This window comes from Rattus rattus, chromosome 2 (genome assembly GCF_011064425.1).
Source record: "Rattus rattus isolate New Zealand chromosome 2, Rrattus_CSIRO_v1, whole genome shotgun sequence".
NCBI classification, from domain to species: Eukaryota; Metazoa; Chordata; class Mammalia; order Rodentia; family Muridae; genus Rattus; species Rattus rattus.
This window is the reverse complement of record NC_046155.1, coordinates 16,678,366-16,692,292: the sequence shown is the minus strand read 5'-3', so window position 1 is coordinate 16,692,292 and position 13,927 is coordinate 16,678,366. Positions and strand designations below refer to the sequence as shown.

General features: G+C 37.5%; 1 protein-coding gene across 1 annotated transcript in view; it reads left to right on the top strand.

Annotated features, from left to right (window-relative positions):
• Vps13a (vacuolar protein sorting 13 homolog A) overlaps positions 1-13,927 on the top strand; it is a 210,438-nt gene that overhangs the window by 173,327 nt on the left and 23,184 nt on the right. Inside the window, exons 60-68 of the mRNA XM_032891688.1 lie at positions 950-1,063; positions 2,578-2,723; positions 3,899-3,980; positions 6,070-6,183; positions 6,856-6,931; positions 7,013-7,176; positions 7,470-7,515; positions 7,602-7,725; positions 12,599-12,710. Coding sequence (XP_032747579.1) covers positions 950-1,063; positions 2,578-2,723; positions 3,899-3,980; positions 6,070-6,183; positions 6,856-6,931; positions 7,013-7,176; positions 7,470-7,515; positions 7,602-7,725; positions 12,599-12,710 — 978 coding nt within the window. The remainder of the gene's footprint in view (positions 1-949; positions 1,064-2,577; positions 2,724-3,898; positions 3,981-6,069; positions 6,184-6,855; positions 6,932-7,012; positions 7,177-7,469; positions 7,516-7,601; positions 7,726-12,598; positions 12,711-13,927) is intronic.

The window sequence follows — 13,927 nt, the reverse complement described above, 5'->3', positions numbered from 1 at the left end:
ACAGGTGATTGATTGATTATGCATATCTGTATAATTTCTGTAACCTCAAGTTCTTGAGACTTTTTTTTTTTCAGCACACAGAAGTAGCTTAGGTCTGTGCATATTTGGAAAAGAAGTGTTTGTGGTTACCAAAAATAAAACCACCACTACCTCATGTGAAATTATTTAGTACGGTCACCTTTGTACATTATGTTACTAGATTCTAAATTGCAGTAAGACGAGTACCAAAGTGCTACAAACTGTTACAGAACTACGTTTAAAGAAGCAAATATCCACAAAGGATGTTGCTGGAATGTATTAGTGCTCTTTTAAAATAAGATCTGTAGTCACATGAGGAAAAGCTAGGTATCATTTAATAGAAAGATAAAAGGTACATCTGTCGTGTGGTTTGTGGCAGATTTCCCTAGCAGTAATGATACAAGTTAATTCTGAGGCCCTAACTTTCAATTAAGAATGCTGTTGCTCCAGCCACATATGTAGCAGAGGATGGCCTTGTCTGGCATCAGTGGGAGGAGAGGCCCTTGGTCCTATGAAGGCTCCATGCTCCAGTGTAGGGGAATGGCAGGGTGGGGAGGCAGGAGGGGTTGTTTGGTTGGTTGGTTGGTTGGTTGGTTGGTTGGTTGGTTGGTTGGTTGGTTGGTTGGTGGGGGTCCACACTCATGAAGGCAGGGGGTGGGGGAATGGTACGGGGATTTTCCAGAGGGGAAACCAGGAAAGGGGATAACATTTGAAATGTAAATAAAGAAAATATCTAATAAAAGGGGAAAAAGGGAAAATATTTAACTCCCCATCTTATTTTTGAGGGAAAATCAATCATTAAACCAACCAGTGAGGGGGGATAAAAGGATGCTGACTGGGTATTAAGGAGGAATTTTCTTCAATGTGAGAGGCATTGGCTTTAAATATCTTACATAAACAAGTCCTTTCAGTATTTGTGTTCCTTGTGTAGGTGGAATATTTTCATAGGGATGTAGAAGCATTTGAACAAGAATTTGAAGTGGTTTCATCAGTAGATCAATCACAAGCCAATCTCTTTGAATATTTTCATATATCTCCTATCAAGGTAAGAAAAATACTTCATTTTGTTTTATAAACTAAATAATTGCAGATTGTTTGCTCTCTTTGAAGGGAATTAGCACGTAAATTCTCTCCTTTAAAAGCATAGTAGTTGTATAGTTTTATAGCTATATATAATAAATAAGAGGTATTGATCCCTTACATTTTTTTAAAAAAAATCTTTTTACCTTTTAGAAATAATATTGAAATGCCCTACAACCTGATTCTATATCTTGATTCTTTGTTATTTGACTTTGATTTTTTTCATAAATTATGAAAAATTTATATTTTTATGTTTTAGTTAGAAATTCATAAAGTGGGGTTAAGAGACACAAAGCAATACACATTCATGTATACACACATTCACACACACACACACACATACATGCATACGTGTACACTGCAACACAAAAAGCACAGAATATAATTATGTTTTAATTTGTGTGCGTGTGTCTGTATGTATGTGCGTGGTGTATGTGTGTAGGCTGTGTTTGTCACAATGGATAGGAACTTAGAGGATAACCTTCTCTCCTTCCATTCTGAGTTCTGGGTTTGAACTCAACTTGTCAGACTTATGTACCAAGTAATTTTACCTGCTAAGCCATGTCACCATCCCAAACTTCAGTTTTGATTTTGCTTTTGATGTGTGTACACTTCTCACTGTAAGTATGGCAGCATATGGGAATCAGATCTCTCCTTTGACCATGTGATTTCCAGGGACTGAATTGAGGTTGTCAGACTTGGTAGCAAGCCCCTTTGTCTACTACTAAGCCATCTTGCTAGTACTATCTAAAAGTCTTAACACAATTTCTGCAGGTTATTTATAGCACATTAAAGTTACTGTATAATCCAATATATGGGGTTTATATACAATACAACGTAAAAGTCCTGTGCTTGCTTGCTTGCTTGGAAGTAGGTTTTTGGGTAACATTGGCTGTTCTGGAACTCAGAGTTTATCTGCCTCTGCCTTCTGAGTTCTGGGAAGGCGTGCACCACCACTTCTGGCTACAAAAGTGGCTTTATTGTGATAACTTAATTTTTATAGTTGAATTTGTAAACTTTCAGAGATATATGGTTATTTTTAACAACTTAAAAATCTAGATTATTAGTGTCACTCTCACATATTTTTTTAGGTTGAGCACAATGCCAAGAGAATAGAGTTGAAGCTGTTTGTGGTAGTATTTGTTCAGCATTTGTTATGCTAGGGCAATGGGAATTCAAGTCCAAATAGCCTGGGCTAAGTAGTCAGATCCTGTCTCATAAAAATAGACAGGAGGAGAATTCAATTCTAGTGTGTAGTTGAATTAAATGTTTAGCTGAACATCTTAAATTATGGATTTTTAAACAGAGCTATGTTGGATTTTGACTTTCTTAAACTTTTTAGTTATTAAGTTTTGGCATAATTCAGATAACTTTTGAGATCTTATTTATGGTTTAATGAACTTAATATCAAACTGTTTTGTAAAAGATGGAAGTTCCGCTGCAGGGGAAGCGCTTTAATGTATTTCTTTATCTCTTCAGTTGCATTTGAGTGTTTCACTGAGCTCTGGTAGAGACGAAGCTAAAGATACAGAACAACATGGAGGACTAATTCCTGTGCATTCTTTAAATCTTTTGCTGAAGAGTATTGGTGCCACCCTTACAGATGTACAAGATGTAGTTTTTAAGTATGTTTAATACTTACATCTATAAACTGATGAATGGTTTATTTATATTTAAAATTTTTGTAAATATAAGAAGTGTACTGAAAATTATAGGCAAAAATGTGGTTTCTGTTTTTATGTGGATTATAATCAAAGTAATGCCAAGTATTTTACCTGTCCTTAATAACTAAGTTAAGAGTAATTTTTAAGTATTTTCTTAGGAAAGGAAGTATCAGATACTCGGTTTTATGTACATTAGACACTCTAGCTTGAATAAAGATCTCTCAAAAGAAGTGGATACTTAAGATGTGGTGTTAGGAAGGGAAGGCTTTCAAGCCCATACTTTTCAAATAGTATGTGACTAGACAGAGTATAACGAAGGGGTTGGTTGAAATGTATTATAGTCAAACACTGATTTTTCAGCTAGGCACCATAGGACACACACATAGTCACAGCACTCGAGAGGCTAAGGTGGAAAGATGACTTGAGTTCAGAAGTGCAAGATAAGCATGAACAACATAGTGGCTCATCCCAGAATCAGACAAAAGCCTATTTATATTTGAATGTGAATCAGAATAGAAGTTAATGGCTATAAGTGATTCAAAGAGTCTGAGTAGAGACTGCTTTACAAAAGAGTGGCCTTCCCAGGTAACATGTGTCAGCAAGCCTGCTTATGAAGAATAGCATAAATCAGAGGTAGCTCTGAATCTAACTGGGAAACAGTCAAAAACAAGAGCACAGAATTAAAATAAGGTGAGCTATATATTCCTGTTCTCATGGTCAGAAAAAAATACCTCTCTAGATAGTACATCATTTGCCACCTCTGCTTCCCAGAAGGGAGACCTGTAGCAACTGACCATTCCCAGGCAGGCCCTGCATTCACCTCAGCTTGTCAAAACATTTTCTTATGGGGCCTTTATAGGGCAAAGTTGGGACATAGTTCTACAGGTACATGCCTGAGGTCTTTGGCCTTGGTCTTTGGTGGTTTTCTGCATAGGATAAGAGTTAAAGATTTTATCAGATTATTAGAGAATTTCTTTGACTAGAATATGTCAAGAATTGTATAGGATAAATATATTGGGAGAGATCTAGAAAAGAAAATTCTAAAGAAAACAAAACCAAGTAATCAATAGTTAACATTTTTCCCCCTCTATGCGTACCATGTTTATATAGATATATATGTTAATATGTTTTTTCAGGCTTGCCTTTTTTCAACTCAACTACCAGTTCCATACAACATCTGAATTGCAATCTGAAGTAATAAGACACTATTCCAAACAGGTTAGTGCGAGATTATCTTACAAAGAGAAAGATGTAAGCTTAGTGAAACCTTGTGTCTGCCTGTGGTTCTGTATTTCTACCAGTCGCTGGGATGTCAGGATGCTGCTAGTGGAGGCAAAACACAATGACACTATACTGCTTTTCTTTCTCGCCACTGGGTGCTGGGCTCATGGGATGCCAGCACACAGTTCAGAGGAAGCAAAATGCAGAGTGAAATAGGGGTCCCAACCTGTGTTCTCCAGGTGAGAAACGGGGGCTGGAATGGAGACTGTGGGTTTCAAACTCCTGTGCACCCACATACAGCTAGGATCTGCAAAGAGTTGAGAATGGGGGCTCCCATCCTCCGGTGTACCAAGACACTGCTGGGAAGAGCAGGGAGATGGGAATAGACCTATATGAGCAGGGTGGGGAAATCCAGCTTAGCTTCAAGTGAGTGTCAAGAGTGTGGAGGGGCCATCAGTGAGAGACTTAGATGAGGCTCTGGACTACAAAAGCCTTCCCGCCCTATTCCCAGCAGTCCTTGGTAAAGGAGACAGTCCTCTCTTGTCCAGACTGCTTTATTCATGGCAGATTGATGGGTATGAAACTTACTCAGGGTGAACCAGAGACTAAATACCTCTTGCAGGAAGGGATGCCCAGAGAGGGATGTTCATTGGCTAAACCCTCTCGGGACCTATCTCCTCATTGGCATGGAGAACTCTAGGCTCTATGCTACATGACCGGTTGTCATGGTCCTCTTAGTAGGGTGTTGTGGTCAACTGCTACAGGACCAGAATCTGTAAGGAAGCTAGTCCCAACACCTGCTGTTCTTAAGTATGAGTTTTATTGGGGTTCTGAACTTTGCTTACCAGTTTTCCTGTCTGGCAGCACAGTCCACTGTCCCACATCTCTCCATGCCTGTATAGTACAGATTTGTCAGGAAAGCAAATAACAAGTTTCAAAATTTTGAACTTGGGTTTTTCTCTACCCTCAAATTTATTCACATGAACTTAAGCCCAACCACCATTTGAATTTTTTGTCCTTGTTCTTAAAACAAAGCAATAAATAAAAATAAACACTTTTAGAATTTTTTCTGAATAGGTGTAGATTATCAATACATGAACTTTTTATAACAATTGAATTCATCATACTTTGTTCCTTGAAACGATTAGTCAGTGATGAACACAGATACTTTTTACTGTGGGGTTGAGTCAGCTACATGCCTTGTTTCTATAGATCTTGTCAAGTCTAGAAAGATTCCTAAATCTCAGGATTCAGACTTGAGTTCTAGGCAGGCATCTGCTTCTGCCATGCACTGTGTGACCCTGGGAAATCTGTAAGATGCAGACGATGGTAACTCACAAGGAATGGAACACCGAGAACTTTTTCTGTTTTCTAGACTCTAGAATCTAGAGTTTTATCTCTTCCAAGTTACTTTTCAAAAATTTAATAGGCTATGAGGAATGGCTCAATCACTGAAGATGGCTTGCCTTGCAAGCTTAGTAATTTGAGTTTCATCACCAGAGCCTGTGTTAAAATGCCAGGTATGCTAGTAAATACTAGAAATCTCAGCACTGAGTGGTCTGAGACAAGATCACTGGGGTTCATGTGCCATCAGTCTAGGCTGTTAGGCCCTGTCTCAAAGAAGAATGATAGTGTTCCTCAAGATGATACTTCAGGCAGGCTAAACTCTGCCTTCCATAGTTACCCACACATAATATGCACCCCCACACTAATACTCATTTTTAATCATTGTATTTTAAATGAAGAATCGTGATAAGGGTTTGACAGTACTTGATCTTCTTCCAAAGGACGAGGTTTGATTCTCAGGACCTACATACTGCCCATGCTTTCTGTACCTCCAGTCCCAGAGGATCGGACACCTTCATCATGCCTCCAAGGACACTGCATGCATGTGGCACATCAACATATATGCAGGCAAAACAACCATACACATAAAATAAACTGAAAAACAAAAATAATAGTGATAAGGTTTGGGCCTTACAATTTCTAGTAAAACATTAGCCTAAGCAAACTGGATCTGAGTACTAAGTAATTATAAGGATAATAGTCTCATGATGTTGACTCATATACATATTTTCTTTTTTAGGCTATTAAACAAATGTACGTACTCATTCTTGGACTTGATGTTTTGGGAAATCCCTTTGGCTTAATTAGAGAATTTTCAGAAGGAGTAGAAGCATTTTTTTATGAACCTTACCAGGTAAAATATTTATTTGTATTATTTAATGAATAATATAAATAGTGTCTTCTTAATGTATACTGTATTTCAGTTGTTAACTTGAGCTATTCATGTAAACATGTACATTTGAGAGACCCAGAGGAGAAATTTCTTTTTCCTTAAAAATTTCAGCTTAAAATTTTCTTATGATCCCAAATATTAAGTGTTGATTTTTAATAATAGTAAGTATAGTTCAGGTTGTAAAAAAAAAAGGAAGCTCACTGATATGGTAATTTTGTTTTGCACAAAAGTATGTAATAATAAGGGAATATAAAAGTCTTAATAAGGGAGTATAAAAGTATTCTACATCTCTTCAACTTTTCATGAATATATTTAGTGTCCCTACTTATAAAATGTGTAACAAAAACAAAGTAGAACTATTTTTCTATACATTCTGATTTCAAAATTCGAAATGATTAGAATTTTAAGTTTTAGTTTTCTAGAATCTCTGTAAGCTGTGGATGCTCTGTCACTGCAGTGGACAGTGAGGAGCAAACTTCTGTCCTTTCTTTGTCTGGCCATGTTCCATCTTACTGTTATCCTTTGAGTCTCCTAACGTTACCTGAGGGCTGTGGTTTTGCTGGCATCATTTCCTTTGTTCTTCCTGTTACTATCACATCTATGTCTTTAATACCACTCCTTTTGTCACTGTAGGGGGCCATCCAGGGTCCTGAAGAGTTTGTGGAGGGAATGGCACTAGGATTGAAAGCCCTGGTTGGCGGAGCCGTTGGTAAGCAGCAGAAAGCCCAGCAGTGCTGCCAGAACCAGTGACAGCTGAGCTTTGTTTAACACACTGCTTACTCCCTGTTAGGTGGACTAGCTGGCGCCGCCTCCAAAATCACCAGTGCTATGGCTAAAGGGGTAGCAGCCATGACAATGGATGAAGACTACCAGCAGAAGAGAAGAGAAGCCATGAATAAGCAGCCTGCTGGCCTTCGAGAGGGCATCACTCGAGGAGGGAAAGGCCTTGTCTCTGTAAGACTTCCCTGGGCTTATAAACACATGCAGGAATGGCTTTTAAGTCACAATTGTATGAGTAAAGAAAAAGGTACACAAGTCTCCTTAAATTATGACTGACCATTGCAATGTGGCATATAAAGTGTTCCCATGATCTCCAAAAACATTATTTAAATAAAACACCTAGGAAATAGAAGTGTTAATCATTGTGATCTGTAGGAAGAAAGAACTGTACAATTTTTGTATTGAAGCAAAATGGCCTTGTAGGCATCATATGGAAATATAACTTTTCACTTGTGCTTTTCCGGCAGGGTTTTGTAAGTGGCATTACAGGGATTGTTACAAAACCAATTAAAGGCAAGTGTTATAGTTGCTCTGTGTCACATAACTCATAAGTTCTATTTTCATTTGGTCCAATTGCTTGAGCAGGTTGTGTTTTATAGGTGCTCAAAAGGAAGGAGCAGCGGGGTTCTTCAAAGGTGTTGGAAAAGGTTTAGTTGGAGCAGTGGCAAGGCCAACGGGTGGCATCATAGACATGGCCAGCAGTACCTTTCAGGGAATCAAAAGGTAAATTCCCTTTATGACTGACAGATGAATAACATTTCAAAACCTTAACATATATCTACTGTTGGTTTGCAGGCTTCTCATCATGAACGCTATGTAGATTGTGTGCCCTACTAATTTTGATTCTAAGTTGCTGTTACTCGATTTCAGAAATGTAGCATTCTCTTTGTCATCTGTTTCCAGTAGCTGGTGTCAGGAATGCTTTGGCCAGCTAAACTCTTACTCAACCTCACTGCATCAGTGTATGCTGTATGTGGCAGCTTAGTTATAAAGCAGCAAATCTCAGAGCAAGCTCTGCAGACTGGTCACAGTCTGCCTCCATTGGTAAAACCTCGCATTCTTGATGTTCTTTCCTCTGTGAATATGCTAGGAAAGGGGTGAAAACAACAGAATTGAAAGATGTCTTGTAAATTTACTGAGCTTTAAATTTCTGCTACACAAGGCCAAGTAAGTTATTTAGTGTGAGAGTCTGGAGTTTAGAAGAGAGATCCCAAGGTACCATTAAAAGTAAATATATACACATTCATATATATATGAATTAAGAAAAAGTCTTAGCACTATACAACTTGTTTCAAGCCTAGAAATCTACACAGCATCAAGATATAAAATTTTAAGTTGGCAGACTATATTAAGCTTTCCAAATTTGTTTTCATTTATTATCATGGTCCAACTTAAACAGTGTTTGTGAAGTTGACTGTTAACAATTACTCCTAGTGATCTCTTAGCATGTATTCTAGATCTGATTAACTCTAGATACTGATGAGGTTCCTTTGCCTTATTTTTCACAAAATCAAAAAAAAAAAAAAAACATTGAGTCTAGGTCCTATAATTCAATGTTTATAACAGAGTTTGTGAATTCTTAAGAGTAAAAATGGAGAAGAGAAAACGTCTGAGGACTTGAGACTTGGGAACATTGCTTAGGAGTTAAGGAATGAGGACCCAGCAAAAGAGATAGAAAACAGAATGGTCAGGAAGGTGGATGATAATCACGAAAGCAGTATTTTACAGATACAAAGTAGACAATGAGTTTGTACTATTGCTGAAGAGAAAGGAGAACTCACTTCACCCCACACAACTCACTCCTGTGACCACTCTAAAATTTTATTTTACCTGTACTTTAACTCAAAATACTTTGTATTTCCTTTTCCTTTATTTTTATCTTGTTTTTTGACCAATATTTAATATACTATATATTTTACCTACTGTCTCTTATTAAAATGCAACTTTTATGAATGTAATAACTCTTCCCTCTTCCCATGACACGAGGACTATCAGTGAACATACGGGTAGTAGAGGGTTTGGTGGTGGTGGTGGTGGTGGGAGTGATGTTTGTGATCAAGCTAACAAATGGTGCATTTATATGCAGTGGTGGGAAATAATGCAGAGGGACCCCACCCATCCTATATCATTGTACGTCCTCTGGCCACTGCAGCAAATTACCGTAGACCTGGCGAAAAGAGAGGACTTTTTCCTCACAATTCCTTTTGGAGATAATTTGTCCCTTGAGTGTGCTAGTGTCTGGTAGCACTCCTCGCTTCATAGCTACACTTTTGCCTTCTGCCTTCATCTTCATATTCCTTTGTCTTTTGGGTGTCTGGTCTCTCTTTGAGGGACATTTTTGGTGCCATTTAGAGTGTACCTTACCTGTATTACTTCCTTACTTTGCAGTCTTTTTTTTTTTAACTTTCTTTTTATTAATTTATTTTTTAAATTTTATTTAATCTTTTTTTTACAGTCCAGATTTTATCCCCCTCTAACCTCTGACTGTTCCACATCCCACCTCCTTCCCCTCTCCCCTGTCTCCAGGAAGATGTCCCCACCCCTCCAGTCACACCACATACTCTTCCACAAAGGTATAAAGGAACACTCACTCATTCTGGAGATTATAACATTAGACTTCTGTGGATACACCATCCAGACATTATAGAGACCTTTTCTATTTTCCACAGTGACATTGTGTAAAATTACAATGTAATGAGACAAAAGGGATGTTGGCAGAGTCTACTGATCTAATTCAGATTTTCCCAGTTTGACATACTAATTTACTTGTCTACGTACCAATTGTGCATACTTTTGTCATTCTTATAGGTTAATGTAGCTACAGCTATAGTGACGATAAACAGTTCCAATACCAAAAACAAAAAAAAAAAAAAAATCTCTCCTGGTTCTATTTATACTTAGATTAAAAACTGCCTTTAAACCCTTTTTGGTTTTTCAATTGGAGTGGTTGATCATTTATCGGTGAGTGGTAAGAGTTCTTTATACATTCTGGAAACATGCTGTAAAAATCTTCAACTTGAAGCGTATGTCACATACTCTAGTTGTTAGTGTTGTGCTGCTGCCATCACTAACAGATTCCCTTTTTCGCCTTCCCCAGAAGAATTCTCACGCTTGTTAGCAGCCACTCACCATTTCTAATTCCCTTTAGCATTCGCCATCACGATTTCCTTCGTGTGTGTGGGTTGCCTGTTTAGATAATATATGTAAATGGAATCCTACAATATGGAGCCTTTTGTGAGTGGTTTCTTTTACCTAACAAGTTTTCAGAGTTCATTTATGATGTACCCAAAGTAGAACTTCCCTTTTATTGAGTAATATCTTATTATGTAGAGCTATCACTGCCTTAGTTTCATTTCTGTTGCTCTTATAAACTACCAAGTCTAAAGGCTATTTAGAGAAGAGTTTGCCTTGGTTTACAGTGGTTGTCAGTTCCAGATGTAGTTGTGGGGAGGGCCTGGCAACATTCGACAGGAGTGGGAAGGTTCTGGTCACGCTTCTACCCACAAGATACGAAGTGGACATGTGGCAAGTCTATAAGCTCTGAAAGACTACCTCTAGTGATGCACTTTCTGCAAAGTGTTCCACATCCCTAAAATCTCAGACCCCTCCCCTACAACCAGTACTACCAGCTCAGGGCCAAGTGTCCAAATGCATGAGCCTATGGGAGACACTTTATCTAAACCATCTTTGGCTACCTGTTAATCAGCAGATGAATATTTAAGTTTTGTTTACTTTTTGAGACTGTCACCCACGGTTAAGGATGTTGGCATATATATCCTTAGTCCCAGTACTTGGGAAGTAGACAATTCTCACAGTTTGAGGTTGCCCTGGTCTACATAATGAGTTTCAGTAAGACTGTATCTTGAGGGGAAAAAAACAAAACCATGTTAGTCATATGCCACTGAAAACATGCACATGCAGCTTTCTATGGGCAAATAGTGTCTGTTTTTCCATTATTCCCTTTCCCCATGATTTTCCACCCCTCTCTTAAACACAGTTCTACAGGTATCCCAGCTCTTTGTACAAAAACATACTCAGCACTCCCTGCTCAGAAAAGCCTTTGCTCTCAGATGGGTAGCTGACAGTGAGCACAGATTGTGAACTTGATGTGGAGGTAGTGGCTGAATGGCCGGAGGTAAAAGATTAGGTCTGGGTGCGTATGGGAAAGCAAGAAGAAACAAATTGCGAAAGTACAGAATACTCACTGGATAAGATTTCCCCTCCCCAAACATCACATCCCTATCCAAAACAAGTTATTTATATATTATAATGTATTCATTCCATTGGAGGATTAGCTAAATCTCAGATTAAAAACTATGACAGAATATTTCAGGTTAAAATATGAGCAGGAACTAACCACAGTTTAACTTGTTTATACTTCAACGTGAGGGGAATAGTTTCCCTCCAAGTAACGTTGACTGAGGAAGGTTCCTTTCTACAAATACGACAAGCACCACTCTTCACCTAGTCACTGCCTTTTTCTGATTCCTCTGTAGGATAGTCCTGACAAGAGCAGCATGAGGATGGAAGGGTTTGTCTGCTCATGTCAGTGAATAGTCACAAAGCAGAGACCTTTGTAACCAGTTAGGAGCAGGGTTTAACACTTTCTGTGCCTCATGCCCCTTCCTTATAGAATTTTATGATTTTGTCTGGTTCTGGTCTTATCTGTGCTCACTCTGCCTGCTTTTAATAGCTATTAGGTATAAAGTAGTATCTCATTGACATTTGAAGTTGCAGTTTCTTAATGGCATATGATATTGAACATCCATGTGGGTTTTGGCCAAATATGCACTTCCCATTTTTAAAACAAACCAAAACAAAATCCATTTTCTGGTTATTATTACAAGGAAATTAACAGTTTTTTTTTTATAATTCTTTCTAGGAAATTTACATTATTTATGTCATAAAAGCATTTAAAAGTCGATATGTTATATGGTGTTCTTGTTTAACTAAGATCATTTTAGTCTTTATTTTTATTATTTTACTATTAAGATTATTTTCATAGTTGTTTTCTACTGTTTTAAAGTGTTTTTGATGTTTTTAATTGAAAGAAATAGAAGCATATTACTTCCTTTCCTCCAGCCCTCCCCAGCTACCCTCCTGCAAGCTCCTCCTATGCCCCTACTCTCAAGCTCACAGCCACTTTTCCTTCAGTATTTTACAGGCATATGTATGTATTTATATGCAAATAAATATAAATACAATTTGCTCATTCTTTGTTTGTATCTGGTTTTAAGGCTGAGTACTCTGTGTAGACAACCAATAGGGGGAGCTTATCTCTGGAGAGGTTAATTTTCTTGCAGCAGTCACCAGTTCTTTGTCTAGGAGGGGACCCCAAGAAATCTTTCCCTGCTACATTAAGATGTCCATTGATACTACGGTGGTCATAGTCTTGTTTTTACAGCCATTCTAGGAGAGGCTGTCCCACAGGCGACAGAATGCCTTGCATTCCAGTTCTTATTATTCTTTCCATTTCTTTTTCCCTGATGTTCCCTGAACTAGAAGGGCAGATTGTAAAAATTAAGCTTTCTGTATTTATATACATATAAGAAGATATATGTCATACATATATGTGTAATCTCATTTTTGTTTTTAGAGCTACAGAGACTTCTGAAGTAGAAAGTTTACGACCTCCCAGGTTCTTTAATGAAGATGGAGTCATCAGACCTTACAGGTTGCGCGATGGTACAGGAAATCAAATGTTACAGGCAAGTGAAGAAATGTTTTACAAACTAAAGTCAATCTCACAATTTAGGGTGTTTAAAAATAGTTACACAATACCTTAAGATAGATTAGGCTTTTATTTGTCTTATTTAACTTTATTTATACTTTTATTTACTTAGTACGTTTATTTACTATGAGTTTTTTTTCTTTTTTACAGGCATCAAAAAGTTTGATGTGAAAACTGTTAATGCATGACTTTGCAAGTGAAAGCCAACAGTAGATTTTAGTCTTAAACTTTTACAAACTGTGCAGCTGTTTCAGTATTTTGAACATAAAGAAAAAATTTTGTGTTGGTAGCCTATGTTACAAGCATCAGTCAGTCTAATCTTTCCATAAAGTAGTCTTGGTTCTGCTTTGAGTATTACAGATCTGGCAAAGCCAGTGTGCCTTATATGCCCTTTAGACTTGGTAGCACATACTTACCCACTTAGCTTGTTTCTGTTTGGGGTTCTTCTGCCTTTCGTACCACTACTAGTTTTTATATGAAATATAATCTTCATTTCTTATTTATTCATGAAGGAAGGGAAAATGAAACTTGAGAACACTGCCACTATTGATCATCTGTGGTTCTTAAGCATTCTTTGAGGATGCTCAGATTAGTTTGTGCAGAGCCGTGTGGGATTTGATGCACAGTTCACAGCAAGCAGTATCTTCTCAGAAGGAAATAGTTTGGTAACAATAGATAGCCTGAGGCTAGAATGATTTGTCAGTTCTGACAACTTTGTTACTTGATAACTCATCTTTTAAAACTTAGATTATGGTAGAAATAATACCTCATATCCCAGGTTATGCCATTTTAAGGTCATTTCTGTGGGCTTGGTGTGGAATATTAAATTAAGCTATATACTTGAAAGTAAGGAGTCAGTATTTTATAGGTTTGAAAAATATTCATGATAATAATAAACTATTGAAACATGAAGCTTCTCAAGTTTAAAATCACCAGAATAAAAATTTGAAACTTTTACTACTACTGCACATAGAGTAGGTATTATTGCTTTAAATGTACTTTACATCTTCTCTGAACCTCCTGTTTAATATATTAAAATGTAACTCTAGCATAGAGGTGTAGTATTTAGTAAAGTAACTTTTACCTTGATTTTTTCATCTTATTAAAGTGCCAAAATCCTTGCAAATTGAGATAGAATTGGTAATAACTTGGGAGGTTGTCCCTTAAGGACGTGTTCTGCAATCTCTACTATGA